Source organism: Barbus barbus (assembly GCF_936440315.1).
Source record: "Barbus barbus genome assembly, chromosome: 13".
NCBI lineage: Eukaryota > Metazoa > Chordata > Actinopteri > Cypriniformes > Cyprinidae > Barbus > Barbus barbus.
In genome coordinates, this window is record NC_136741.1 from 5,640,597 (window position 1) to 5,668,569 (window position 27,973).

The 27,973-nt window shown below is 35.6% G+C and overlaps 2 protein-coding genes across 2 annotated transcripts; both read left to right on the forward strand.

The window, feature by feature from the left end:
• Positions 1-987: 987 nt before the first annotated feature.
• Positions 988-8,000, forward strand: LOC306879039 (ubiquitin-conjugating enzyme E2 G2-like). Its single transcript, XM_079431724.1, has 6 exons — positions 988-1,159; positions 1,489-1,524; positions 1,647-1,692; positions 3,946-4,064; positions 5,622-5,762; positions 7,064-8,000. Exons 1-6 carry the CDS (start codon positions 1,117-1,119, stop codon positions 7,174-7,176), a joined length of 498 nt encoding a protein of 165 aa, XP_079287850.1. The 5' UTR covers positions 988-1,116; the 3' UTR covers positions 7,177-8,000.
• A 4,616-nt stretch (positions 8,001-12,616) lies between these two features.
• Positions 12,617-27,790, forward strand: LOC306878998 (thrombospondin-type laminin G domain and EAR repeat-containing protein-like; the record flags this gene model as incomplete). Its single annotated transcript, XM_079431648.1, has 12 exons — positions 12,617-12,731; positions 15,746-15,966; positions 18,309-18,535; positions 18,836-18,926; positions 19,035-19,191; positions 21,004-21,135; positions 21,674-21,906; positions 23,211-23,400; positions 23,836-24,068; positions 25,577-25,755; positions 25,840-25,941; positions 27,637-27,790. The coding sequence occupies 12 exons, from the start codon at positions 12,617-12,619 to the stop codon at positions 27,788-27,790; spliced, it is 2,034 nt and encodes a 677-aa protein (XP_079287774.1).
• Between the last annotated feature and the right edge of the window lie 183 nt (positions 27,791-27,973).

The window sequence follows — 27,973 nt, forward strand, 5'->3', positions numbered from 1 at the left end:
TATACAATACTTGAAAAATCTATCAAATAAAAAAATGATATTGCTAAATATTTTTATGCATGGACTATCTGAATTACACATCATATTATATTCATTTTATGATATAATATAATATAATAATTGTTAGTATCTGGTTGTTAGTTCAGTATTAACAGGACACTGACTCCCTCACGGTGACCCTGTACCATATTTATTGCTGTGCCTTGTACATACATGTTCAGTGTCTTCTATTATGAACTTTGTAAACACTATTTAACAAGGTGCTCGAATCTTTAACTTGAATCTTCTGCGACATTGAGCGCATCAACTCTGTGATGGTTGCCATTGAAACAGAATTGCACTTCTAAGACGCATCCGCTAGAGCGCACTCATACTGCGTATTTAAACAGGCTAAAGCTTAGCCATTCCACTCTAGTACGAAACCAAATAGCAATTTATTCAATATATATTGCGCAATTCCTTTTTTCATCTGCTTTAAAGAATAACTAAAATAATAATAATTGATATTTGGATTTTTTTAAAGCGAAATAAACCGAACAATAATAATTATGAATAAAAAATAAAACTCTGTTAAATTGTTAAACACAAACGCAATACATTCAAGCAGCGTAGCCTACATAAAGAGAGAAAAAAATATTAAATAAATATATATACATATACATATTTAAAAAAAAATAATTACTAAATAAGTACAAATGTTAAATAAACGATTAATATTAAATCAATATATTTAATCAATATACACAAATTCAAACAGCATGCATAAAGAGAGAAGAGGGAAATAGAAGTAAATAAATACATAGTTTAAAAATAAAAACAAAATGATTACAAATGATAAATATTAAATATAAATACAGTCAATATATATTGCGCAATATATTCATTTTCTTCAGCTGCTTAACTAAATATCAGTTTCAGTGTAAAAAAAAAAAGAAAGAAAAAAAAGGAAAAAACAAAGGACCACGTGACGTCATGCGGATTGCGTAAGTAAACTTCGAGTGGGAAATCTTCTGCACGAGAAATTCTTTGCTCGCTTTTGTCCCGGAAGAACACGATTTCTCATCGTGTCAGTTACCCTTCGTGTCAAAACAACTTGTTTCTAGACCAGGCTGGAAAATGGCTGGAACAGCTTTAAAACGACTCATGGCTGAATACAAACGTAAGTCATGTCATTGATTACACTAATGCTTGTGAAGGGTGGGTTTTGGTTGCAACAGTTTGGCAGCTGTAGATACTTCCAGAACTTCAGCAACATATGCTGACAGCGTGAATCATTAAAATTATTTCAGCTAATAATTGAACAGATGTAACCTCAAACACACTGAAACTGACCGTGTGATTCATAATTCATATTCATACTTCATTAATGTACTCTAGTGCTGCCACTGCTGGACTGCAAGTGTGTGATAATAGCCTTTTCATAGATATATTTCCTGTTGAACATAATGATATGGATAGAGTTAGCTCAACGCATCTCTTTCTTTCCAGAACTAACCCTCAACCCTCCAGAGGGGATTGTAGCAGGTAAGAATTAGGGCACTTACTGACCTGCTCCATTGACCTGCTTTTACAGGAGAATCTTAATAACATTTGTATCTGTATAATAGATTAACAGATTTATTTTTATAATAATTGCTTCCCTACAGGGCCTGCAAATGAAGAAAATTTCTTTGAATGGGAGGCTCTGATTATGTAAGTATTATCCATAGACTAAAGAAGACTATTTTGTTTAGGGTTTTTTCCCCTTTTTTGATTGATTCCACCACAAGATTTATTAAATGTACGACTGAATAAATAAATACAGTAATTTGATCTCATAATTGAGATTTTTTTTCTTGCAAAAAGTCTGAATTTTGAGTTTATATCATGCATTTCTAACTTCATTTCATTGCAGAATTCTGTTTTTTGTTTTATTTTATTTTATTTATTTTAATTTATTTATTTTTGATTTTTTTCAGCCACAGAATAATAAAAGAAAATCACAATTCTGACTTTTTCCTCAGAATTGCACGTTTAAAACTCACAATTCTGAATTTATGTCTCACAATTCTGACTTTTTTAGGTAATTGTGACTTTTTGTCATCTTTATATCTTAAGTTCTGAGGTTGTGTCTCATAATTCTGACTTTCTCTCAAAATTCGCTATTGCTTTTTTTTTAATCCACAAAAAAATAAAAAATCCAATGATTTTAACTTGAATTTTTTTAGTTTATATTTCAGTTCTCATAATTATGATATATAGTGTCAGAATTGCAACAAAAAATTCGGTGAAAAATGTAAAGTGTATAAATAAGGTAGTTGCAATTTTGTTTATAATTTTTTTTTGTTATGTGGCAGAAACAAGCTTTCATAAAATAGAGCTCAGTGTGGGTGAGAAAATATGTTTCTTTATGTTAAAATTTATTCAGTTCAAACAGCTTTTCTCTGCCATGTCTGGTGTGACTCAGCAGAGAAGGTAACAGTAAAACTTTTATTATTATAATTATTATTCAGTGTAGTTTATCTGTGCACAGATTGGACACAGATAATACATTGTTAAAAAAATAAAAATATATATATACAAACGTGCATTTAAAATGCATTTGAACTATTTCTGAGCAAAAATATGAGTAGTCCCAAATGCTACATGATGCTGTGGGCTTGCTAGGTTGCTGCTATGTAGTTGCTTGGGTGTTGTAGGTTATGTATTGTCCCGTATGTAAAGAGCCCACTCAAGGTTTCTGTGATATTTAGTTTAAGTCTGTGAGTTTTTATTTTGTTGTTTGCCAGGGGAAAATGCCTTATTATTTAGGCAAGTAATTGCACTTAAGTGGTTTCCGAGTTTCTTGCATTTTCTTTTTGTATTTTTTAATCTGCAAATTCAACTGTGAAATGACACCAAAATGAACAGATTTACCTGATTTAAGTAAAAATATTACCTGTAAAGTGACAAAACATGCATGTTATGCTATCCTATACATATTCTAGGCTTAGAATGGAATACAACACCCTTTTTTATTTAAAAAGAGACTTATTTTTTACAGGGGTGTTTTTGATGTCACGTTTTACAATTCTGGAAATCGTTTTTGCCCGGAGCCTCTTTTCATTCACAGCATGCACAGCTGTTCGTTCACTAGCATTTGTCCAGAGAGGGGACACTAAGTGATGATAACTGATTTTGATTTTGACTCTCCTCCGGTAAACCAAACTAGTGGTTTGATCAGTGGTTTTGACCGATAAGTTTTTAAGTGAAACCGAGTGCCAAGCTAAATAAGGAACAGTGTCCCTAGCAACCCCCTGACAGCTGTTCCCTAGATACGGAAGTGTGTTTGTTTGATGCGCTGCTCATCGTGATGACCGATCAATATCTGCCCATAGAAACAGTATTTGATAGACAGTTGGATATGGTAAGTAAACAGAAAGAGATTTGCATGTTAAATGGGCCTTTGAGAATGATTCCATGAAGTTCTGCCACTGCTTTTTGAGTGTTAGTTGTTACGCCGAAGGCGGTAAATAGTTTAACTTGCCTCATATTTCAGTGATTCTCAAAAATGGACATTATCCAAAAGATGCAGTTTGACTGAAGTTTGTGTATACATCCAGGTATATACTTTGAGCTTCCCCTGCAACCCCCTTGTAGGTTCATCTAATTCCCGATGCTAAAGATTTTATTATATTCTGAAAAACTGATTGGAGTGAATCATTATGTAAGTCTTTCATGTACTTTAAGAAGGTTGTAATAAAACTACTAAATGCTTAGGATTTGTGGTTAATACAGCAATAGCTTATCCAGACATCCACTTATAGCCCCTTCTTAGGGGGATTGTGGGTCACTACTGGAATGCTTTGTTAATTTGTTTCTTTATTTGCCCCTTGCTGCAGCACAGAGATTCATTACAAGGCATAAAATGATTTAATATGTTGTATGCTAATGTTTTTGGTATTTTTCCTTGTTTTCTTGTTTTAGGGGACCAGAGGACACATGTTTTGAGGGCGGTGTGTTCCCTGCCATCCTCAGTTTCCCTTCAGACTACCCTCTCAGCCCTCCCAAGATGAAGTTCATCTGTGACATGTTTCATCCGAACAGTGAGTACTACACACATTCAGCATTCACACGGTGTATGTGAGCTTTTTTTATACAGCGCGTTTCACACACAATGGTAGTTCAAAGTGCTTTAAATAATGAAAATCAATCTATCTATCTATCTATCTATCTATCTATCTATCTATCTATCTATCTATCTATCTATCTATCTATCTATCTATCTATCTATCTATCTATACTACCAAAAAATTAGAGATTTATACAAAATTTTTAATAACTACATTCAGCAAGGATGCATTAAATTGATTGAAAGTGCCAGTGAAGACCTTTTTTTTTTTTTTTTTTTTTTTTTTTAACAAAGGTTTATTTGAAATAAATGCTGGTCTTTTTTAGCTTTCTATTTATCAGTGAATTCTAAAAAAAATGTATCAGTTTCCACAGTGTTTTCAACATTGATAATAAAAATGTTTCCTGATCACCAAATCAGCATATTAGAATGATTTCTGAAGGATCATGTGACACTGAAGACTGGAGTAATGATGAATAACACATTACATATTAAAATATATGATAGAAAACATTTCAATTTTAATATTATATCACAATATTACTGATGTTTTTTAATTTTGTATTTTAGTGGTAGGGCCACAAACATGCAATCACAGATCTTTCATGTAATATATTGTATAAGCTTTCCTTGCTTGCATATATTTAGGATATTTAACTATCACTGTGCAGTCGAAACTATCCGCTTTATGATTAGCAGTGTTAGAAGAGCCTCCAGGAGCAGGAACACTTTTCTAATGCATTTATAGTCCTTAGAGCGTAGACTAAGAATCGGAGTCCTAAAATGTCTTTATGATCGGGGCATTTCTTCTGGTCCCACTGGTGGATGTGTGGACACAGCGTTCAGGGAAGTGGGCCCAGATAAAGGTCTTCCTGCAGGCCACAGATAGCAGCAGCCCAGCCTACAGCCCTCTGATGGTGCCGTGGCTCTGGAGGCGGTTATCAGAGCTGGACTGCTCAGATTCTGATCACTGTCTTCAGCTGTGGAGAGAATGAGGAGATAACATCAGCCGTGATACCATGCGGGGGTGGATTCATTCAGCCCTGATCCAGGGTTAATAAACTTGTGTCCCTTACACTTACTCTTCCAAAGTATCACTTGATTGCTTTGTGCGTCTTTAGAAGGGAAACCAGTCACGGGTCAGTGCTCATGGAACTAACGCTTTAATTAATTAATTGATTTAGCAGATTAATCACTGTTCTTTTGGTCCTTTAAGGATCCTAACATCTGTTCGTAATTGCTGATCCAACTATTTTTAATCCAATCCGTTTTTAGCTAATTGGGAGAGTAGTTCATTCTGTGGGATGAAATGCAGTAAACTGAACAAGCCAGTTCGTTCCCAACCTCAACATAAAAGAGGGTCGTGTACAAAATGCTGATATTATCAAATTGAAAGTTTATTCAAACTTTATTTAGTCAACTGGCAATGAAGACTTTAAAGATGTCTAGATGATAAATGACAAAGGAAAAATGAACAGAACTGAACTATTGCAGAAGTTTATAAACATTGTTTATGGTGTGTTTTCTGCAGTCTACCCAGACGGCCGTGTGTGTATCTCAATCCTGCACGCTCCTGGTGATGACCCCATGGGCTATGAGAGCAGTGCTGAGAGATGGAGTCCGGTGCAGAGCGTGGAGAAGATCCTGCTGTCTGTGGTCAGCATGCTTGCTGGTTAGTCACCATTCACTCAATCATCAGTGAACGATCACAATATGTGCTGTATTGTTCCTACTTGCCTAAAAGTGGTTCCTGAAATCAACAAGCCTTAATATTGCTTTGCGGTGTTGGGATTTGTTTAATATTGATTTTCTCTCTGGAATGGGAAACATGCAGTCAGACAATCTATTTCTGTTTTCAAAGTTTGGGGTCGGTAAGATTTTTTTATAAAAATAAATGAATACTTGTATTTAGCAAGTATAGTCTGTGTATATACGCTTTATAAGGTATTGAGTGTTTCCCGACGCTTCAGTTCAGTTTGCAATGAATGCAGCTCAAGCATCACTTATTCAACATCATAATATCTTACAAGAAAGTATTCTCGCAGTTTTATTCATTTGACCACTACTAGAACCGGTGTAACAGTTAGTTTCTGGAAGCATCTTTTGCGATCACGAATGCAATTCCATTCATAGCGGCTTTGCACTTGGCTCTTATTAATCATTATATATATTTTTGTATTCACTTATAATGCTATGTTTTAATATACATGCTGCTAACTTGGAAATTTTAAGATATGCGAGCAAAAATGCTCCTGACAGTTCGGCAGTATGACACGAGCAAGAGTGCAGTTTTTGTTTTGTTTCTGTGTTCGAATCCAAATCTGAGTTGTCTTGGGTGAATTACCGATTCACTAAACCATTCATAAAAACAGTCATTTGATTCGCTCCTGAAGGATTCAGCCGTTTTGAAAGAATCGTTTGAATGACTCAGTGATTCAATCACAAACTTCTGCCACCTGCTGTTTTAAGTGTCCCATGTAAAAGTAGGCATATTACATTATTTCCCAACATATTTCTATATTCAGAATTTAAAACAAACTCATAACATTATTTATGCAATTATAAATACAGTCTAAATGTATAAATGCCACATCTAAATGTCACTTCATGCAGCTTCTGTGCAGTGCTAGGATGAGTTTTGTTTAGTGAGTTGTAAATGTGAAAAAACGGTTTCCATTATTTCTTTTTTGAATTTCCTGAGAATCCACCTCATGTGAGTGTAAAATTATTATTATATATATTTTTTTGCAATATGGGCATTTTTGCAAATTTGACGCGTTTCCATTAGGCGTATTTTCAATTCGCAGTTTCATTTTGCACAATTTAAAGTGTAATGGAAACACGCTTAGTGAGAATATTTTGAGAATTAGTGTGGTGGTAAATCCTAGATTGTAAATGTTTTAATACCTTTTATAATTTACATCCTATTATTGCCTGTCCTTAAATAATTGTAAATATCATCTGCTTCAACAGAGCCCAATGATGAGAGCGGAGCAAACGTGGACGCCTCGAAGATGTGGCGCGATGACAGAGAGCAGTTCAACCAACTAGCTAAGCAGATCGTGCGCACATCTCTGGGCCTCTGACTCTCATGTGTACAGACACACTCTCACACTCCAGGACAGTGAGGATTGACGTTTACAAAGAAGAGTGTCTGTGCTGAGTGTTGTAGTGTACTACCCCCTACCTCCACCAGTGTGAGCACTTTATTCCCATCCAGGCTTTCATACTCTCTTCCCAGTCCTCCCCTCTCCTGTAATTGGGTGGATGCTTTGGACAAATGGCTTTTGATGAAGAAGGCAAAGCGTTATACATTCACCGGGCAGTGTTCTAAAAGAGAGCCAAGCATCATTTACTGAATAAGTACACGAAACAGTTATTCAGAGCCATTTTTGGCTGTTGGTTTGTCTGTCATGCCTGTTACCGGTCCATAGTTAAGCAATGGAATGCAGCTTTGCTGACAGTATGCTGATGCATGCTTTAATGCCTCATTCTAATAAAATGCATCGTGAGGCAGTGACCGAGGCTATCACATCCACTTACAGATTATATTAATGATCTTTTAGGAATAAGGAAAAAGATCATGTCTATGGATGCAAATTTAATAAATGTTCTAATTAAATACATTTGATTACATTTAATATGAAAATGTCTTGGAAATTTGTTAATGCACAGACAATAGGTCAGTGGTTTTCTTCAATTTCATTTCTTTTACGGAGGTTTTTAGATTCAGTAGTAGCAAGCTGGAATCGTCCAGCCTTCGGCAGAAAGACAGATCAAAATAATTGTTTGATTTACACCGTCATTACTTTAATTAAAATATCTTTCAATTCTGTATTTGACTTTTTGCTTTTCTTCTGTTCTCAAGGATTGTAAAGCCAATAAAATCAATAAATGTTTGTGATTTATGAACCCCTTCAGTTATTTTTATATTAATGTGCACAAATCTGTAATTACTTCCTGTACACTTTTGATGTTGCTCCAGCGCACATGGAGAAAAAGAGTTATAAACAGAAGGCAAATGTCAATTATGTGGGGGAAAAAAATAGCAGTGTTGATCAGTGTTGGGGAAAGTTACTTTTAAAAGAAATGCATTACAATATTGCGTTATTCCCTAAAAAGTAACTAATTATGTTACTTAGCTACGTTTTATGGAAAGTAATGCGTTACGTTACTTTTGCGTTGCTTTGACGAGGGAGCTGACTTTGAGAGAAAAGCAAGCAATTTTAATGCAAAAAGAAAAGAGGAAGTCAGTTAGAGCTCTAGCAAAAACAAAGGGCATGGAGAAATCAAGAGTTTGGAAACCACCAGCGACACCAGCAACCAACAACGACCTGATCGGCTGAGAAAACAACAGTAGTTGATGACAGACAAATCATAAAAGCTGTGAAAATGAATCCTAAAAGACGTCTGTAAAATCACCAACAACTTCCAGAAAGCTGGGGTGATGCTCTGACAATTTACTGTCCTCAGGAGACTTTGACACAGAATTACAGATGCTACACAGCAAGATGCAAACCTCTGACCAGCACCAAAAATAGAAAGGAAAGATTAGAGTTTGCAATAAAGCACAAAGGTGAGCCAGAAGAGTTTTGGAACTGTGTTTATGGACCGATGAGACAAAGATGAACTTTTATCTGTGATGAGAAATCAAAAATGTGGAGAAAAAAGGGAATTGCAATGATCCCAAGCATACAGCCTCATCTGTAAAGCATGGTGGAGGTGTTGTCATGGCAGAGGCATGCATGGCTGTCTCTGGAACAGGCCCTCTCAACTTTACTGATGACTTAATGTATGATGACAGTAGCAGAATGAATTTGGAAGGGTACAAAACCATCTTGCCTACCAATATTCAAGAAAATGCCACCAGATTCATTCATCTTTCCACACTGAGGACAACCGAGGGACTCATTTGCAACTATTACAGAAGGTTCAAACCTTCAAACTGATGCTCCAGAAGGAAAAGCCATGCATTAAGAACTTTTAAACAGAATGAAGATGAGTAGTTGCACATGAGTCCCTCAGTTGTCCTCGGTGTGGAAAGATGAATCTCAAAATCATACAGTCATTGCTGGAAAGGGTTCAAATACAGAGGATTTTTCTGAAGAACAGCAGGCAGTTTAACTGTTCAGGACAAACAAGGGACTCATGAACAACTATCACTAAACAAAAAAACAAAACAAAAAAACACAGCTTTGGTTCGTTCAGGTAACAGCACAGTATTAAGAATCAAGTGTATGTAAACTTTTCAACGGGGTTATTTTTATAAATTCAACTATTATTTTCTCTTGTGGACTATATGTAAACATTTTTTATGTGAAATATATTATTCAGGTCAGTACTAAATAAACAATAACATGCATTTTGCATGATCCCTCTTATTTTGGTAAAATAATTAACATTTTGCAGATTCTGAAAGGTGTGTGTAAAGTTTTGACTTCAACTGTATCTATCTTTCAAAACTTCTTGTCAAATATTGTCAAATATTAAATATTGGAGGGAAACAATGTAGCCATTAAAAATGTAAAAGTAAAACATATTTTTCAAATTTTTTTTTTGTCAAATGTTGGGGGGGGGGGGGGCACTCTGGCCATCAAAAAAGTAAAATTAACTTAAATCTTTGTCAAATATTGTCAATGTGGTGTCAATTTGGCCATACAAAATTTAAGATATAACTTTTAAAACGGTTAAATATTAAACATCAATGTCAAATACTGTCAAATATCAAACTGGGGACAATTTGGTCATATCTTATTATTGGTGGAGAGTTGTCCCCCTCAGTGTTTGCCCTGCTTCTTTTCTTTCTCTTCCTAAATAGTGATCAAAACTATGAAGTAACACAAGCTGAAGTATGAAAACATATGCACTTAAACACGGTTTTGTGATGAAGGGCTGCCTCTGAAGTCTGTTATGGACTTTCCTCTAATGGGATTAAAATTTCATTAGCCTATCTTCTATAAATATGCAGGTTAGGAAAGCAGGATTCTGTCCGGAGTTCATGAACTGGCAGCACAGCGCTTTAATATCCACTACATACTACAAGTGAACTGTTTGTCAAAGGCCGTTCTGCTGCTCACAAAGGAATTTCAATTGCTGTGTTCCTCCCCTTTTAACATCCCTAATGTTCCTTCTTTTCTGCCAGCTTTGATGTGAAAAATACTTTAAGTGACAAAGGTGAAGTGGGGTCAGGTGAACTGCATGCTGGTCTTTAGCCTCAGATGTTGTTTAGATTAGCTCACAAACTATTAGCAAACCTGCTATTGTGAGAAATCATGCATGCTTTGTCTTGAGTGGTCTGCTGTACTTTAAAGATTGCTAAGCCAAGCATCACTATTAATATTGCTCACATTTACAGGTAAGGATGAACTATGTCGAAGAACCCTAGCTGTAATACCTGCCTCACTAATTAGTCAAACTCACATCATTTAGCCATTAGTGGGCTGTGCATCCCATAAAGTACCAGAAGAGGGAGAGACAGAGATATCTGGGAGGTAACAGACATGAATGATACCTCAAATCAAGCAGCTTGTTGAGAAGAGGCGCCTTTAAATTATTATTAATGTGATCTGGACACTTCACAGTGGATAGTAAAACCAAACTATTTTACATTTTGACTTCCTGTTCCTGTTGCCACTGCCACATGGTTTGGAGATCAGTCAAGTTTGAACCTTTAAATCATTAATCTCAATTCTTAATTTACAATTCATAGTTAAAAAAAAAAGAAAAAAGTAATTTAATTGTAATCTATTGCAAACTTCATTTTGAATTTTTAATCCTTAATCACAAATATTTAATTTCAATCTCAAACTCTAAATTTAATTTGCAATAAGTCATGGCATCATCTTTAGCTATCCCTGCTTGCACTTCAAATTGAATTTGTAAATTTAAATTGTACAAAATGCATATGTTCAAAAAAAAAATAAAGCATGAAAGTCAACTTCTAAAGCCCCTAAACCAACTATAATGGAGCTTAAGCAAATTGTATGAAAAGTTAATATGAATTCACACCAATTTGCCAAAACATAAAACAGCTACAACTAATGTGATCACCTAGCAACCATCCAGAACACCGTTGCAACTGCGGATCAATGTCCTATAATTCACTCATAACACTTAGCAGCAGGTGCCATTTATATATATATATATATATATATATATATATATATATACATAACTAATGCTAACATTACAAAAACATTATTAGAACATTTTTGTTTGCTGGGGAGCTGCTTATATCTGAAATGAACTTGTTTCATAATTGATCAACTTTGCATATTGAACTTAAATGACTTGAGCTGAGCTGACTCACGCGCTAGCTGAATTGAGCTATTGACTTTTAAGAGCTGCTTTGCCGCACAGTTTGAATTTGTCTCATATTTGATGAAGTTTGCATAACTGATTCTGTTATTTTTCCTGTTTATTAGGTGAAGCAGCTTTGAAACAATCTGTATTGTATAAAGCGCCACATAAAGGTGACCTGATTTAAAAGTAATACTTGAACGTAATTAGGTTTGCACTTACAAATTATGGCCAATTAATCCAAAATGTGTTATAAATATGTTAAATATGTTAATATACAATGTTGTATTAACTTGCTTAAAAAGATTGAACAATTAATATAAAGAAAGCAGTTGTTTGCTGTGTAACAAACTTTTTTTTGCAATGTACACCTATATGTTGGGAAGGAGAGTTTTGAGTGCAGATCAGCATAGGTCAACAAGAAAAAAAAAATACAAAGTGAGACTGAGAACCAGATCAGGGCACAGAGAGGGACTCCACCCAGAGGCAGAAAATAAAACAGAAAGAGAGAGAGAGAAAGAGAGGGAGGGAGGAGGGTTATGAAGCTATGAAATACGGAGATTAGGACCACAGGAAATCTCTCTCTCTCTCTGTCTGCCTTTCTCTCAGCCTCTGTACCTCCTTCTGAGCCCCTCCTCTCGTGTTGACATGGTTTCATTTGAATGTCTCTCTAAATTCACCGCTTTTGCCCCTTGAGCTCTCAGTTGTAGTTGTGATCTGCTAACATGCTCCTCTGACCCTGCAGGTGACAGGTGAATTAGCTGCTGCTTTGTGGACGTCTCTGCGCACCTGAGCAAAAGGGAAGAAGAGAGGAAAAGCACAGGCTTGTGGATGTTCAGGACTTTCAGAGTATTTTGGCTCTGACTTGTTTGACCTGCTTGTTAATGATTAGCATTTAAGTGGATGAGGAAGGATTTTCTTGGGAAGAAAACTGGAATTTTCATTTAGTTTGTATTGTGTATTGAAACATTACACAGTGCTTGCTATTCACATATATTTGTGATTTTTTTTTTAAGAAATCACTTTGTTAAGTAGCTAATGGCTCATTGGTGATTCTTTTGTTAAAATTAAACAATGAGGGGCAGACTCTATTCTGGACAGTTCAAGGAACAAAGAATACAGGACATAAAGGCATCTTGACCAGCAGACAACTTTCTGAATTTCTCCATTTTTGTGGCCAATCAAAAGTTTTTAAGGACATTTTTTTTATTGACACATCAACATCTAATGGAAGGACAGCATAACTTGGTGCCATCATCATGGCTACTTTCACTGCAGTTGTTTCTGCTGCTTCTGCCACTGACGGAGAGTGTGACCGTAGTGCCATGGAAACCCTGTACAGGTGAGATACCACACATAACCCTTCTTATTTGCTCTCTAATTACCAGTATTTTCAATGAATAATATGTATATGACAACAAACTGTTAATCTTTAAAGCACTGGTACTACAATCTGTTTATCTCTCTATCAACAGACACTAAGAAAAAGTGACTTTCTTTGTTATAAAATTCTTCAGATTAGATCAGGTTCAGATTGTAAAGATCTTGAATGAAACTGTAAATCCTCAATCTGAGTATGGATTGTGTGTATAGAAAGATAGTTCTTTAACTATGGATACTAATTACCTTCATGTCATTCACAGCGGTGAAAATTATTATGGAAACTGTATTTTAAATATTTGTAAATAAAAATTTCAGACTCTTTTGTTTGAAAACTATGAGATTACTTTAATAGCTAGAATTTTATTTATACTAATCACACCCAATTAGATGATATTTTTACACTCTTCACATAATTACTAAATTACAGGTCAGATTTTTTTTTCACACACCTTGTGTCTCATATTTCTTTCGAGAATCTATTTCTCTGATACGTTTGTGCCCTTGGTAGCCAGTTTTTAACCTTTATAGGACAAAAGTTGTTTGTTATGGTGGAAATGACACTGCAGGACAGTCACAATTTCATTTTCAGACAATAAAAATCTAATTCGTCATTGATCATGTGTCATGCGGACCACCACAATGTCACTTAAAGGGATAGTTCACCCAAAAATAAAATACTGTCACCCTGAAGTTTTATCCAAACTGAACATAAAAGAAGATATTTTGAAGAATGCCAGTAACCAAACAGTTGCTGGTCCCCACTGACTTCCATAGTATGGAAAACAAAATACTGGAAATCAATAGGGAACAGAAACTGTTGACTTGCCAACATTCATCAAAATATCTTTTGTGTTTGGAACGAATTGAGTAAATGATGACAGAAATTAATTTTTCGGGTGTACTATCCCTTTAATAGAAGAAATGAATGCTTTCTAATTTGTGAAATCTCTGCCACACTAATGTTTTCACTATGAGAGAGGGGCAGCTTCACAGGACTGGTGGTGTATCCATGTTGTCATGCTGATTCACGGCTTGGTCTCTACAATGGAAAAATGTAAAACTCTTCCCAAACCCGGCGACATCCCTGGGGCTTAAATTCTCCTATTTTCATACCACGAAGGCAATTACATTAGATACCAATGGAAAAGAAATGAGAAAATGAAAAATGCTAATATGAAAAAGAGTTTACCAGAAGATTATCAAAGTAAATTCCTTAAGTGGTATTTTAAAATATTGCTTTTGTATGTCAGAGCAAACCATCTAAATGGTCCATAATTAGGGCAATGAGCTCAGCTGAAGGACTGTTATTACAATAGAAGCTGTAAATACCACAATAATGTGGACGAACCAAAGAATGTTGAGAATGTTTAGGGAATTGCAGTCCTGTCACCGAACATCTATAGATGACATCTCTTTGTCATCAGTGTGTGTTCTCATTTGAAGCATCCTACACATTTATTTATAGTTTGGAAAACAGATACGAGAGCATCAGTTTAAACTTATGCTGTCATTAAATGTACACTTACTTCACTTTACCATATTTTAGATTAACATTGTGTATACTTTTGAGGAAAACAATGGTCATATGAAGTCATAGACTTCGGGTGCTAATAATTGTTTTTTTTTAATAAGATTTTTATTTTTGGCAGTTTTGCCTTTAGTGTGATAGGACAAAGCTGACAGGAAGTGGGAGAGAGAGAGGGGGGGCAGGATCATGAAAGGTCCTCGAGTCGGGATTCGAACTCGGAACACTCGAAGCGCAATGGCGGTGCACGTTGGTGCAATGCCCACAAGGCTATCGGTGCCGAAAATTACATGTTTTTAAACCATGCCATTGTATATTGGCAATAATTTCAATTTCTGGGTTTTGTAAATTCTGTGATCCTGCAGCTGATAAATATTCTGTCTCCCCCTCTTTCCTCTGTATATTTTGCATGGAAGGCAATTAGCATATTTTGGGAGATAAACTACATCAAGAGCTATTCCCATCCGCAGATGCAAAAATACATTGGCCACCAAAATTATTCAGATTCATAAGCCACATGAATGGATATCATAGCCTTGCTGCAGCTTAAACTAATCGCCGTGCCAAGGTCATTGGAAAACAAGAAGTAATAAAATGTGTAGGCCTACCTTAAATGCAATGTAAGTCACTCTGGATAAAAACGCCTGCCAAACACATAAATGTAAATAGCGTTACATAAAGTATCAAATCTAATGCTATTTATTTGAGAGAATAATGGCACATGCATGCCATTTCACAAATAAATTTATTTTCTTGTATTAAAACATACAACTATGTTCAAAATGAACACAAAAATAATTTGGACACCAGTGTTGGGGAAAGTTACTTTTAAAAGTAATGCATTACAATATTGCGTTACTCCCTAAAAAGTAAGTAACTACTTTTTATGGAAAGTAATGTGTTATGTTACTTTTGCGTTACTTTTTAAATATGAACAGGGCTTGATTGTTTTTAATCTTTTTAAACATCTGTACAGTAGAACGCAGGAGAAGAAGGTTTAACACTCTTGAGCAATAAAAAACAATGAAGCACAATTGTTAGTTTATCTAAAGTCATTTTTGCTTATTAGTATGGTTGAACTGGATGATCAAAGGTCAGCAGCAAAGATATTGGTTAATAAAATGGGATTAGACCACAAGGAAAATAATGTCCTAGCAAAGCTGATTGTTTGATGGCATCACAAGAACACGCATAGTCCAGAATCCTTGACAAGAAACTACTGTATTCCGAGCTGTCTTTTTCATCATTTTGAGGGCCCTTGAATGAATGAATGAATCCTATTGACATTTAATTTAGGCTAAGATGTATTTGTGGTACACTCTAAAAAAAAAAAAGTACAAAACTGTCATTAACTAACATTTGGGCGGAACCCTTTCGAAAGTTACTAATATGTACACATTATGTAATGAAGTGTAGTTTGGTACAAATATATATAATTCTCTCTCCAGATCTCCATCCAGTGGACCTGTTGTCTCGGGTGCTGCCCCTTAAGGGAGAGGCCTTGTCTGGGGTCCGTATGGTGCAAGAGGGAGGCGCTCGTGGGGTCCAGTTCTTCAGTCCTACGCAGGCACTCACTTTTCCATCCTCTCAGCTCTTCATTAACTGCCCTCTCTTTCCTGCAGAATTCTCCATAGTGGCCACTGTAAAAGTGTCTCCCGCCAGAATGAAGGTATGCTTATAATGACAAAGGGTTAGACGCTTGTGTCCAGTTCAACTTAATTATTAAATAAGTCTCAAAATTTGTAAATATTTTAGTTGAGAAAATATATTTTTCTCCAAACTCAAGCAGGGTGCATTGTATGCACTCTGGTGTATTGTAGTCATGTGATCATTTCACTAGGACTTAAATTTTCCCTGATCTTTTGAGATAGGGCATGCAGCAAAAAAAATGAAAAAAAATGAAAAAATTATATATATATATATATATATATATATATATATATATATATATATATATATAAATTATTTTTGTATTTTTTGCCACATGAAAGATATTTTGGTAGATGCTTATTTAAACTAAATATATTTTCAGTTTCAAAAGTATATTTCATTGAGCCTCACTGTTTACGACATACAGTGCTGCTTGAAAGTTTGTGAACCCTTTAGAATTTTCTATATTTCTGCATAAATATGAAAAATCCAAAGAGAACCGAATAAAACAATTGAGAGAAAAAATATTTTCTTTGTAATTTATTTATTGAGAAAAATGATCCAGTTTTACATATCTGTGCATTGCAAAAGTATGTGAATCCTTGCTTTCAGTATCTGGTGTGACCCCCTTTTGCTGCAATAACTGAAGGTAAAGTTTCTTGTAAATGCTGATCAGTCCTGTACAATAACATGTAGGAGTTTTAGCCCATTCCTTAGTGCAGAACCACTTAAACTCTGTGATGTTGGTGGGTTTCCTCCCATGAATTGCTTGCTTAGGTCCTTCCACAACATTTTAATTGGATTAAGGTCTGGACTTTGACTCAGTCATTCCAAAACATTAACTTTGTTCTTCTTTAACCATTCTTTGGTTGAATGACTTGTGTACTTGGGGTTGCTGTCTTGCTGCATGACCCACGTTCTCAGGAGACGGTGTTCTTAAACAGATGTCCTGATGTTTTCCTTTAGAATTTGCTGGTATAATTCAGAATTCATTGTTCCATCAATGATGGTAGGCTGTCCTGGCCAAGATGCAGCAAAACAGGCCCAAGCCATGATACCACCACCATGTTTCCAGATGGGATAAGATTCTTAAGCTGGAATGCAGTGTGTTCTTTCTCCGAACATAATAGCTTCTCATTTAAACAAATAAGTTCTATTTTGGTTTCATCCATCCATTAAACCTTTCTCCAATAGTCCTCTGGCTTGTCCACATGATCTTTAGCAATCAATTTTCTTTTTGGAGAACAGTGGCTTTCTTCTTGCAACTGTGCCATGCACACCATGGTTGCTCGGTGTTCTCCTGATGGTGGGTTCATGAACATTAACATTAGCCAATGTGAGAAAGGCCTTTAGTTGCTTAGAAGTTACCCTGGGAACTTTTGCAACCTCGCAGACTATTACACGTTCTGCTTTGGAGTGATCTTTGTTGGTCGACCACTTCTCGGGAAGGCAACGGTGGTCTTGAATTTCCTCCATTTGTACACAATCTGTCTGACTGTGGATTTGTGGAGTCCAAACTCTTTAGAGATGGTTTTGTAATCTTTTCTAGCCTGATGAGCAACATCAACTCTTTTTCCGAGGTCCTCTGTAATCTCCTTTGTTCGTGACACGATTCACTTCCACAAACATGATCAGACTTTGACAGATCCCTGTTCTTTGAATAAAACAGGTCACGTACTGACATTTGATAGTCATTGCACTGACTGAAAACAACTCTGCACAGATGGACTCTAATTTCACCTTTAAATTAACTGCTAATCCAAGAGATTCACATCCTTTACCAATGCACAGATATGTAACACTGGATAATATTTCTCAAAAAATAAATGACAAAGAAAATATTTTTCTCTCACTTGTTTGATTCGGTTCTCTTTGTCTACTTTCAGGACCTATATGAAAATACGATGATGTTTTAGGTCATATTTATGCAGAAATATAGAAAATTCTAAAGGGTTCACAAACTTTCAAGCAGCACTGTATAGGTAGCATGTATTTTAAATATATTTTGGTGAGGGAAAAAAAATATATATTTTTTTTGTCATATGGGTCTTCAAAATATCTTCTTTTATATTCCATAATGAAAGTCAATGGGAACCACATTTTCTTTTTGATTATCAACAATTTTTTAAATATCTTTTATGTTCATCAGAAGACAGAAAATCATGCAAGTTTAAAATGGCACGAGGGGGAGTAAATGATAACAGAATTTTCATTTTTGGGAGAACAATTTCTTTAAAACTTAATTTTATTGATAAAAAAATATCACATCAATGATATTGTGAATGAGCCAAATGAAAGACAACATAAACCTGACTATCTTTCCCGTGTCTCTGAATTGAATCGGTGCTTGCTGTTTTTCAGAAGAATGAGTACTTGTTCGCTGTAGTGAAGGAGGATGTCGATCAACTCCTGCTTGGCATGCGTTTCTCTAAAGAGAAAGTTCATCTCATCTATCAGGGCTCAATGGGGAGGGAGCGTCTCAGCTTTAAAAGAATCCGCCTGTCGGACAACCACTGGCACAGCATGGTGTTAGCCGTCAGCGGTCACCATGCCACCCTCACCCTGGACTGCGGCATCCCACTGGAACTGTGAGTCTGTGACGGTAGTGGAAAGACCCCACAATATATAGAAATATAAATGACCTCAGAGCTAAATTTAGTTTTCTGCTTACAATTTCTTGGCCAAAATGTGCACATACTCTTGCACTCTTGAATTCTTGAACAATTACATACAAATTAAATGCAAATTTAATTGTATTACATAGTAGTATTAAAAATTGTGAAAGCAGGATCTTTCCAAACCACAAAAAATTGATTCAGAAACAAAGTATATTGCTGCAGTTCAAAGTTGAAATCTGTGAGTAATGTACTTTCCCTGATGGGTTTCAGGGTCCATAAACAGCCATTTCCCTCTGATCTCAGCACTGATGGCTCTAGATTCCACATTGGAAGTCGAAGGAAGTGGAAAGGCCTGTTCTCTGTAAGCGTTGGATTCTGATATTTATATTTAATTTGCTTTATTTAAAATATATTTGCATACACACAAACATACTTGTTGGTAAGATGTTGATCTGTCTTCTTTCTTAAGGGTTTACTGCGGCAGCTCGTTCTTTTGTCCGGATCAGACGCAACGCCACGTGTTTGTCCCTCTTTCAAACCATCATTGGTTGAGCTTTCTATCCCTACAATCCTGTCAAATTTGCCAGTGAAATCCCAAATAAATGACGTCCTGCTTCCTCCATATGGTAAAACTAAAATATTTCAATTCAAATGATGTTAAGGTTAAATATAAAAATCCTAAAATAACAACAAAAATAAATAAATAAATATTATATACACATACATACATACAGATAATTAAATCACATAATTTAAAAAAATTAAATGAATACAAATAAAAAAATGTCATTTCCAACTAGAAGACGATTCAATTTTCAACAATTACTGTATATAAGGGGTGTCCCCGAATAAGGATTTTCATAGTCGAATCGGAATTTTCGATTCTTGCCGATAGTCGACTGATAGTCGAATCATATGTTTGGGGGCGGGGCTAAATACATTACCAAGAGTCAAGTCAGACATTCGACAGTCCTAATTGTTTGGGGGCGGGGCTAAATACATTACCAAGAGTCAAGTCAGACATTCGACAGTCATAATTAGGCTACTGACGTTAACACACAGGGAAAATGTGTATCGGACGCCTCGCAGGTACAAAAATAATGTTTTATGTTTTGATTAAATGATAGCATTAAACATAATTTTTTTACACAATTTTTTTTTTACAATAGTGCTCTCATTATAACATATGTATATGACAGAAGTTATTGTTCTGCATTTCTGTTTTGAGCTGCGCGCGCTGAAGATGACCAGTAGAATGAAGCATCTTATAGCAGATTTTTAATCATTGGGATTTAACTCATAATTTATCTCAATACGCTTCATTATTTATACAACATAACGTTAATACACGATTTATAGGCTATCTGCACAAAATGTCCCGAATGTATGAACGTGTCTATGCGGCTCTGAATGAACTCCGTTAGTGAACACCTTGTTCTTCATGCAACAACGTGCAGAAACACGGCAACTAAACTCTAAAAACTCACAGCATTTAATTATGATAGTGTTCTCATTTTAATTTGATGTATATGACAGTCCCAGTCATATATTCTGCATTGTTGTTTGTTCTGCTCGTGCTGCGCGCTGAAGATCGCCATAGTACTAAGTTACAAAGCTTTACTGCAGCCCAACTCAACCAAATGCATCTTATACTAGATAAATAATATATAGGCTTCACGATATATATAAACTGGCTGAAATGTTTTGAAATCACTTGTACCCTACCTGATCGAAAAAAAAATCCAGTCTTTCACTCTGCCTGTGTCAATTTGAGTCTTGAATTGAGCTGGTTAAACATATCAACCAAGCCAATGCTCACACTGAGTTACACTGAACCATTACAAAGAAATTATTGCATCTCATGACTGGAGCCATAGACAACGTTTTGAAGAAAAGAACAGATATGTGGTGTGAAAGACCACACCGATGGCATATCGCCCGTGGTCGGATTGAATTATGGTCCCAAACTAAACATCTGACACTTGTTTTGCTCTGAAAAGGAAAACAGAGGTTCTGCTGCTTGCAGTGAGAGCTGTCAGTGATTGAGTGGGTGTGGGTTTACGCTGGCACACATCTCGGGCATGACAAACAATGCTGTGTTTATATCACTTGTATTGACTATTTAAATTAGCTAATGGCAGCTTTGATCTAGATTACATGCCTTGGTTAATACTTTAACACCCTCACAGCCTGAGCTGACTAGACAGATTGTTTCGCTTGTGATGAAACGCTGAAACACTTGAATTTTTCCATATTCTTTTGATGAGGTATATCCATTACAAATAGTCATCCAATTTCATTAACATATCAAAAAATATATTTTATTAATCCATTAATCACAGATTTAATCAAATACAATATATTTTCATGTCATTCAAAAAGAATATTACTTTAAACATATTTGCTCTGTATGTTTGCATTCTCATTTCAATCTTCAGAGACGGAGGTCCGTGTGACTCTGGGGTCTAAACCAGCATGCACTGCGGCAGAGCAGGGACAACTCTGGTTTGACACTCTTAAAAGAGGTCTTTTCCTATGTGATGGTGCATACTGGCACTCTATGCTGCAAGGTAGGAAACTAAAGATCATTTTTTTATTATCATTATTTTAGATGTAAAACAAACGGTCTAATTTTAACTTTATGAATATGACCTGTCAAGTCAATTTCATGGGTATAGTGTAATATACTTATTGAACACACACACACACGCACACACATATATATATATATATATATATATATACACACACACATACATATTTACTGCATCTATACATAAAGCTCTATGATAGAGTTTTTGTAAAAGTCTAAATCACACAACAGAGATTTGAGTTTGCCATTTTAATTTAGAAAATCAAGTTACATTTACATTTAACATGCAATATTCATACAAGTCTCATATCTTATAATTATTCACTACCATAAGCATAATGGATCAGTTCCTTTACCAAAAATACTGTGATAGTGGTGATGATATCAGAGGGTAATACAATGGTATTTTATGATTACCATGAAAAAACCCTGGGGATGCTTTTTTGACACCTTTTTGTTTGTGTTATGTCAGCTGAAGTGTTCAGCAGATCTATTTAATGCTATTCAATCTACAGAGAAAGACAGACTAGACTATGTAGATGATTACCAGGATCTCTACACCACCTCAGAGACGCTGGACATTGAGCTCTTCCAGATTCCCTCAGTTGGGCTGTTTGCTGCTATGGCTCATCGGGCCAACAAACCAGGTTCTGGCATCTACCGCTGGAACCACGGCCACTTCCAGCTCTACCAGAACATCAGCACCTTTAAGGCCCAGGCATGCAAGCAATTCACTATAGGGAGGAAGGTGAGAAAAGACAATAATGTTGTCTTTCAAACTTTCAAATGGCACAGCTGTCAGCGAATAGCGAGTTTAGACATATTAATCATTTCAATTTAATCAGATTTTTACAATTCTTTTAAAACCAAAGTGTCTAATATTTCATTGTACTGATTTTGATTTGGCAGGTTTTACAGGAAAAAAATATTGAATTTGAATTTCAGCATTTCGGTAGTTTCTTTAAAATCTTTGGACAGTTATATCACCTAGCCATTTTTTTTATTCATTTATAATAATAGTGTCTTATTAAAAAAACTTGATAGAACTGAAAAAAAAACGATGTGGAAAATATGGCTACTAAAATATCACATTAACGTCTAAGAAATTGAAACTGTAAAAAGGTAAAAACAAAAATTAAACCAAAGACAAACAACAAGTACAAAAATATCAACATTAATTTTTAATAAGCGATTGAAACCGTAAAGGATGTGTATTCTAGTCACATTTTTCACTCTTATCTCACATTTATCATCATTAATTTCAACTAAGAAATGGACACTAAAATGTTTGTTGAAGTCAAAGTCTTAAAAGAAAATAATAAAGAAAATAAATAAAATACATGAATTAAAAAAAAACAATGAGGGTCACATCAATGACATAGAAACGCATTAAACAGAGGACCTGAATTTGCAGTTAAACAGGCAAAGGTTGTACAGTGCAGCTGTAGAGAGCAGTGACTGGCACTTCATTAGAAAAGAATTACTGGCAGAAAAGGCCTGAGGTGAAATGTTAAGAGAGACTTACAGTCAGGAATGAGGTAAGGGTAAGAACTGAGACTGGGTTTAGAGATACACTAGACGTGGTTCAGTACCATATAACTTTAAATCACTAGTGTAGTCAATCACAGAAATTAATTTAAAGTCTGACGCTTTCCCTTCCTCGAATGAATCATTTATACACATCTGTCTGTCTGCAGTGGAATTGTTTAGTCTTAATTATATCACACAGATCTAGAATTATAAAGAATAGAAAGTAATAAAAGTTCTTTGTTGAAACCTGCAGCCCCTTAAGACTATTATCATCATCATTATATCACCGAGTTTGAATTTGTATCAGTTGAAACATCATTAAACTTTTCGCCTGAGTGAAATTATGACTCATACTAGGCTATATAGTGCAGTATATCTACCACCTGATCTTCACACTGTTCTAAATTTAGCGCGCTGGATTCATGATAGCCAAATGACGGGCTGACTGATAGTAAGTGTAACTTTATCTCTGTTTGTCTGTATCAGGCTCATTTATCACTGTGTGTGTTGTATGTGTGCCAGATGTTCTTGGCCGTGTCGAACTCCATGGGCCCAGCGGATGGAGAGCGAGAGCTGTCTGTGATCTATAGGTGGTGTAATAAGAGGCTGAAGTTTGTGCGTTATCAGACCCTGGAGACGCACAGCGCTCGTGACTGGGAGGCCTTTCATATTAATAATGAAGCTTTTTTAGCTGTGGCTAATCACAGAACAGGTTGGTCCAACAATGGTGTACTGCGGCCGAAACAAGTGATTCCTTGGTGCCTAACTAGGCTTATACATAACTGCCCTAAAATACTGCTAAATGCTTCTCAGTTCACCCCACACCATAAACATTCACTGAAAAAAATGTAAATTCATACACAGCATCATGTCTTTCCAAAACCCACATAACTTCCTTTCATCTGTGTATCACAAAATATTTGATATTTGAAGATACATTTGCCATACAATAAAAGAATATTGTATAGAAGCCTGTTCCATCACAGAATAAAAAATATAAATGTAATTGTGGCTTTTTATCTCACAATTCTTAATCCCCCCCATTCAATAGATGGTATCAGCATTTCATTTTGTTAAAATAGGTGCCATTAGTTACATTTATTATCATTTCAAAACCCTTACATTATGTTCCTGTCATACCTTTCAGAGAATGGTAATCACAACATTGATAGCGTTGTTTATAAGTGGAACCCAGGCACGAAGACATTTGAGGTGAACCAAACCATCTCGACATCAGGAGCTTATGACTGGGAGTTTTTTACCGTAGGGCCCTACCACTTCCTAGCAGTGGCCAATGCATTTGACGGCACCTCCACCCAAACAGATTCATCCATCTACATCTGGCTTGGTGGAGCCTTTCAGGTTTTTCAGACTATAAGGGTGAGTTTAGACAGCATTTCATTTCAAAATGCCTGTGATGGAGAATGCCAAGGTTCTGGAACTTTCTGATAGCTTAAAATCAAATGGATCATTCTGAAACTTGATGATCATTTAGAACTTGTATACTTTGAATGGAAACACTGGTGTACATGAGGTACATTTCAATCCTGAGTTGCACATTAAGAAATATATTACAGGTAAATGAAGTGGAAAACCATGACATGCACATGGAAAGAGATGGACTCATGTAGGTGTTTCCCAGTAGCAACGTTTTTTTTTATTATTTACCTGACACCTGTTCTCACAGAATCACCTTGGGGCATCTGTAGTATAGCTGGGGTTGTTTAAGTATTGGGTGAACAGAAGATTTAACCGCCGTAAAAGACCCTGAACCGCTACTGAAGTGATTTATTGCTTGAAATCCTGTTGTCACAAACTTCTCATTCTTCACCGCAAATTATTTTACCAAATATATAATATATTTTTACTTAATCAAAAGGAAAAGTTAGATATAGAAAATGTCTGTTCATGTGTACTGGGCTTAGAAAGGGGATTTCTGATAAATGACACTTTAAGGAACACATCTTTTTTTCCATTATGCCTAGGAAACCTTAGGCACACGTTGTTGGAGCTACACTTTTTTTTTTTTTTTTATACAATTGTATGGTAAAACTCCAAAATCAAAAAAAATTGCCAAGCCTTAAAATTAATAAAAGTAGTCTAAACAATTTGATGTTCAAATTGATAATATAAGTCACCATCCATTTTCTATGAATGGAAAACTGCAGCTTGGAAAAATCTTTTTTGTTTCACAGAGAAAATAAAATTGGGGTAATAATAACAGAAATTCTTTGGAGAACTATGCCTAACAATTGGTTGAATAGAACATTTTATTGAATATAAAAAATACTATTTTTTGTTAAATTAGCAGTCGGAAGTCAGATGAAAAATTAATGCCAAGGTCCATAAAAATGTTAACATTTTTCAATCATTGTTGAATTTTCTCTAAATCACTTATCTAAAGTACATGTCAACAGACTTAACAAGGCAGACTCACCGCTTGTGATGTTGTCAGCCATTTCAGAAGGGAATTTCCCCGTGTGCACATGTGTTTTACAGGCGGGAAGAAAAAGAACCAGAAGAGTTTTGTGTTAACAGCAAGTGTTTAGATGATGTTACACTATAATTAAAATCTTGAGAACTTACCATGTAACGAAATCAAAGTCATACATCACAGTGATATGATATGGATCTCATGAAGTTGTGAATGCAGTCAGTGTCAATTCAGCAAGACTGCGTTTCCCATAAATGTGTCATACAACTATCTTAACCAAGTATAGAAATACTTCTGAGGTTTAACTTCTACTTATCAGAAATAGTGAATGCAGGCTTTTACCTTGAACTTTAATACAATTTAAAGGCAATGATAAAAGCCATGGCAGCATAAATGCTTTTGAAAACGTATTGTTACCAAATGTATTTTTCTTTCTCAACCTATATGTCTCTAGACATTTGGGGCTACAGACTGGGAGATGTTTCAGATTGGAAACAGAGTCTTCTTAGCTCTTGCTAATGGACACATGCTGTGTGAGAGCGGACCAAGCCTCTATACCATCAACTCAACTATATATGAACTTGATATGACAACCAAGATGTTCCTCAAGTTCCAAGACATTGTAACATACAGGTATAGTCTGCACTATAGATGTTTTTTATGGGTTTGAGAATAAATTATCCACATCTTTTGACTTGATTTCCTCTTGTATGACAGTGCGGTGGACTGGGAATTCTTTTCAGTTGGAGATGAGCATTTCTTAGTCGTAGCCAACTCTTATGATGGATCGTCTTACTCTTTGAGCAGTGTTATATACAGGTAATGATTGAAAGCTCAAACATTATACACAGATCATAACTCATGACTTATAGGGGTCATATGATGTTGCTAAAAAGAACATTATTTTGTGTATTTGGTGTAATGCAATGTGTTTATGTGGTTTAAGGTAAAAAAAAAAAAACACATTATTTTCCACATACTGTACATTATTGTTGTTCCTCTATGCTCCACCTTTCTGAAACGCGATTTTTAAAAAGCTCATCGTTCTGAGAAGCGAGGTGTGCTCTGATTGGCCAGCTATCCAGTGCGTTGTGATTGGCCAAATACCTCAAGTGCGTGTGACGGAAAATTTACGCCCCTTACCGTATTGTGATGCCGTGTCCTGGAGACAAAAACGAGACAAAAACAATAAAAACCCATTATAAGAGAGGCATTTGTTGCATCCAGTGGGGACATAATTACTGATTATAATGACTCATATGGTCTTTTTATGCATTGCGTTGCGTTGCATTGCGTCGCGTAAACATTACCATGTCTGCATTTGTGATCGGAGAAACGACAAACAACAAGCGCAACTCTACACAGCTCAAAACTTGCATTAGAATAGTTAGTGGCAAATTCTTTAAATATGAAAACATACTTACAGGCTGTGAGTCAGAAGCGCCAGACTGTCCTTGCAAAGTTGGAATTGCCCCACTTTATAGAAACGGCCTTTGTGCACAGCTAACAGGCTACTCCCAGGTTCAGGAAATAGTCCTCCTAAAAATGCGATGCACACACTCCAATATTTGGGTTGAACTGTTCTGGAACAGTGTTGTAAATACAACTTAACCACTGATTTCTTGTGTCCTCTTTTGGAAGCCCAAACAAAGTACTTTCGCTTTCACAATGAAACACAGCGTCTCTAGGACATGGCGCCAGCGGCAGCAACAATACCACAGCGAGAATAAAAATCACTCCCTCTTTCTTTGCGTATACATTTGGGCGGTGTTATGCAAATCTTCACACACAGTGATGTAGACATGTGGGGGCGTGTTTAAATGAGCAGTTTTAGGAGGGCGTGGACAAGTCTTAACTTTTATAAAGAATATCTCTTTGGTTTTGAGATTTTAGTCTTTGCAACTTCAGGGATCTTATCTATGCATGAACAGCTTGTAACACTCCAAAGAGAAAGGAAAACTTGAAATCGCATCATATGACCCCTTTAAGAGATAAGTAAACCTATAAATTTCACTTAGGTGTTCATGTTATTGCTTTATAAGACAACAATTTTCTGATATACAACAGCTATGCCTATAGCCATGACAAGACTAGGATCTGTAAATGATTTTCAATAGTTATTTTCTCAAATATTATCATAATATGGAAGCCCATTTACACTTGGAATAAAAAATAACTTCTTTTTTTTTTGCTCACAGTATACATATCACAATTTAAAAACAACAATTCTCAAAAAATAAATAAGACAAAATAAAAATAAATAAATCTCACAATTCTGGCCTTTCCCCTCGTAATTCTAAAAAAATGTCAAAAAATAAATATCCAGCCAGAATAGCAAGAAGAAAAAAAAAGAAAGAATGAGAGATAAAAAGTGACCTTTTTATTTTTGTATTGTGTGAAGGAAATGGGCTTCTATAGGATATGATAACAGTATATCGGTGCTATGAACTATAAATTAATATTGAAGCAAATGAAGATAGATTTCTTTTCAGTATTATTGTTTTTGTCTCACAGATGGCAGGGATATGAGGGCTTTGTTCCTGTCCATCGGTTACCCACTATTGGATGCAGTGACTGGGAGTTCTTTACCTCAGCTGAGGGTTCATACCTGATGTACTCCAGTGCCAAAACACCTCTCTCCAAAGTTTTCAAGCTGAGGATCCACTGAGGGCACAAACAATTGCTCAATTTTTGCTTATTATTTTATCATATGCCACGGAAGTTGATATAACTGAATTGTTCTCTTCTTCTCTTGACTTATGAACCACTAACACTTTGATGAGAAGCTCTTTAGTGGCTGAGAGGTCAATCAAGCTGACAGTGGTGGATTATGGAGTTTAATACTTCTTGA

Coding starts and splice junctions, on each gene's coding strand:
- LOC306879039 (XM_079431724.1), top strand. CDS start 1,117: ATGGCTGGAACAGCTTTAAAACGACTCATGGCTGAATACAAAC. Junction 1,525..1,646: donor TCCAGAGGGGATTGTAGCAG/GTAAGAATTAGG, acceptor GCTTCCCTACAG/GGCCTGCAAATGAAGAAAAT. Junction 4,065..5,621: donor TGACATGTTTCATCCGAACA/GTGAGTACTACA, acceptor TGTTTTCTGCAG/TCTACCCAGACGGCCGTGTG.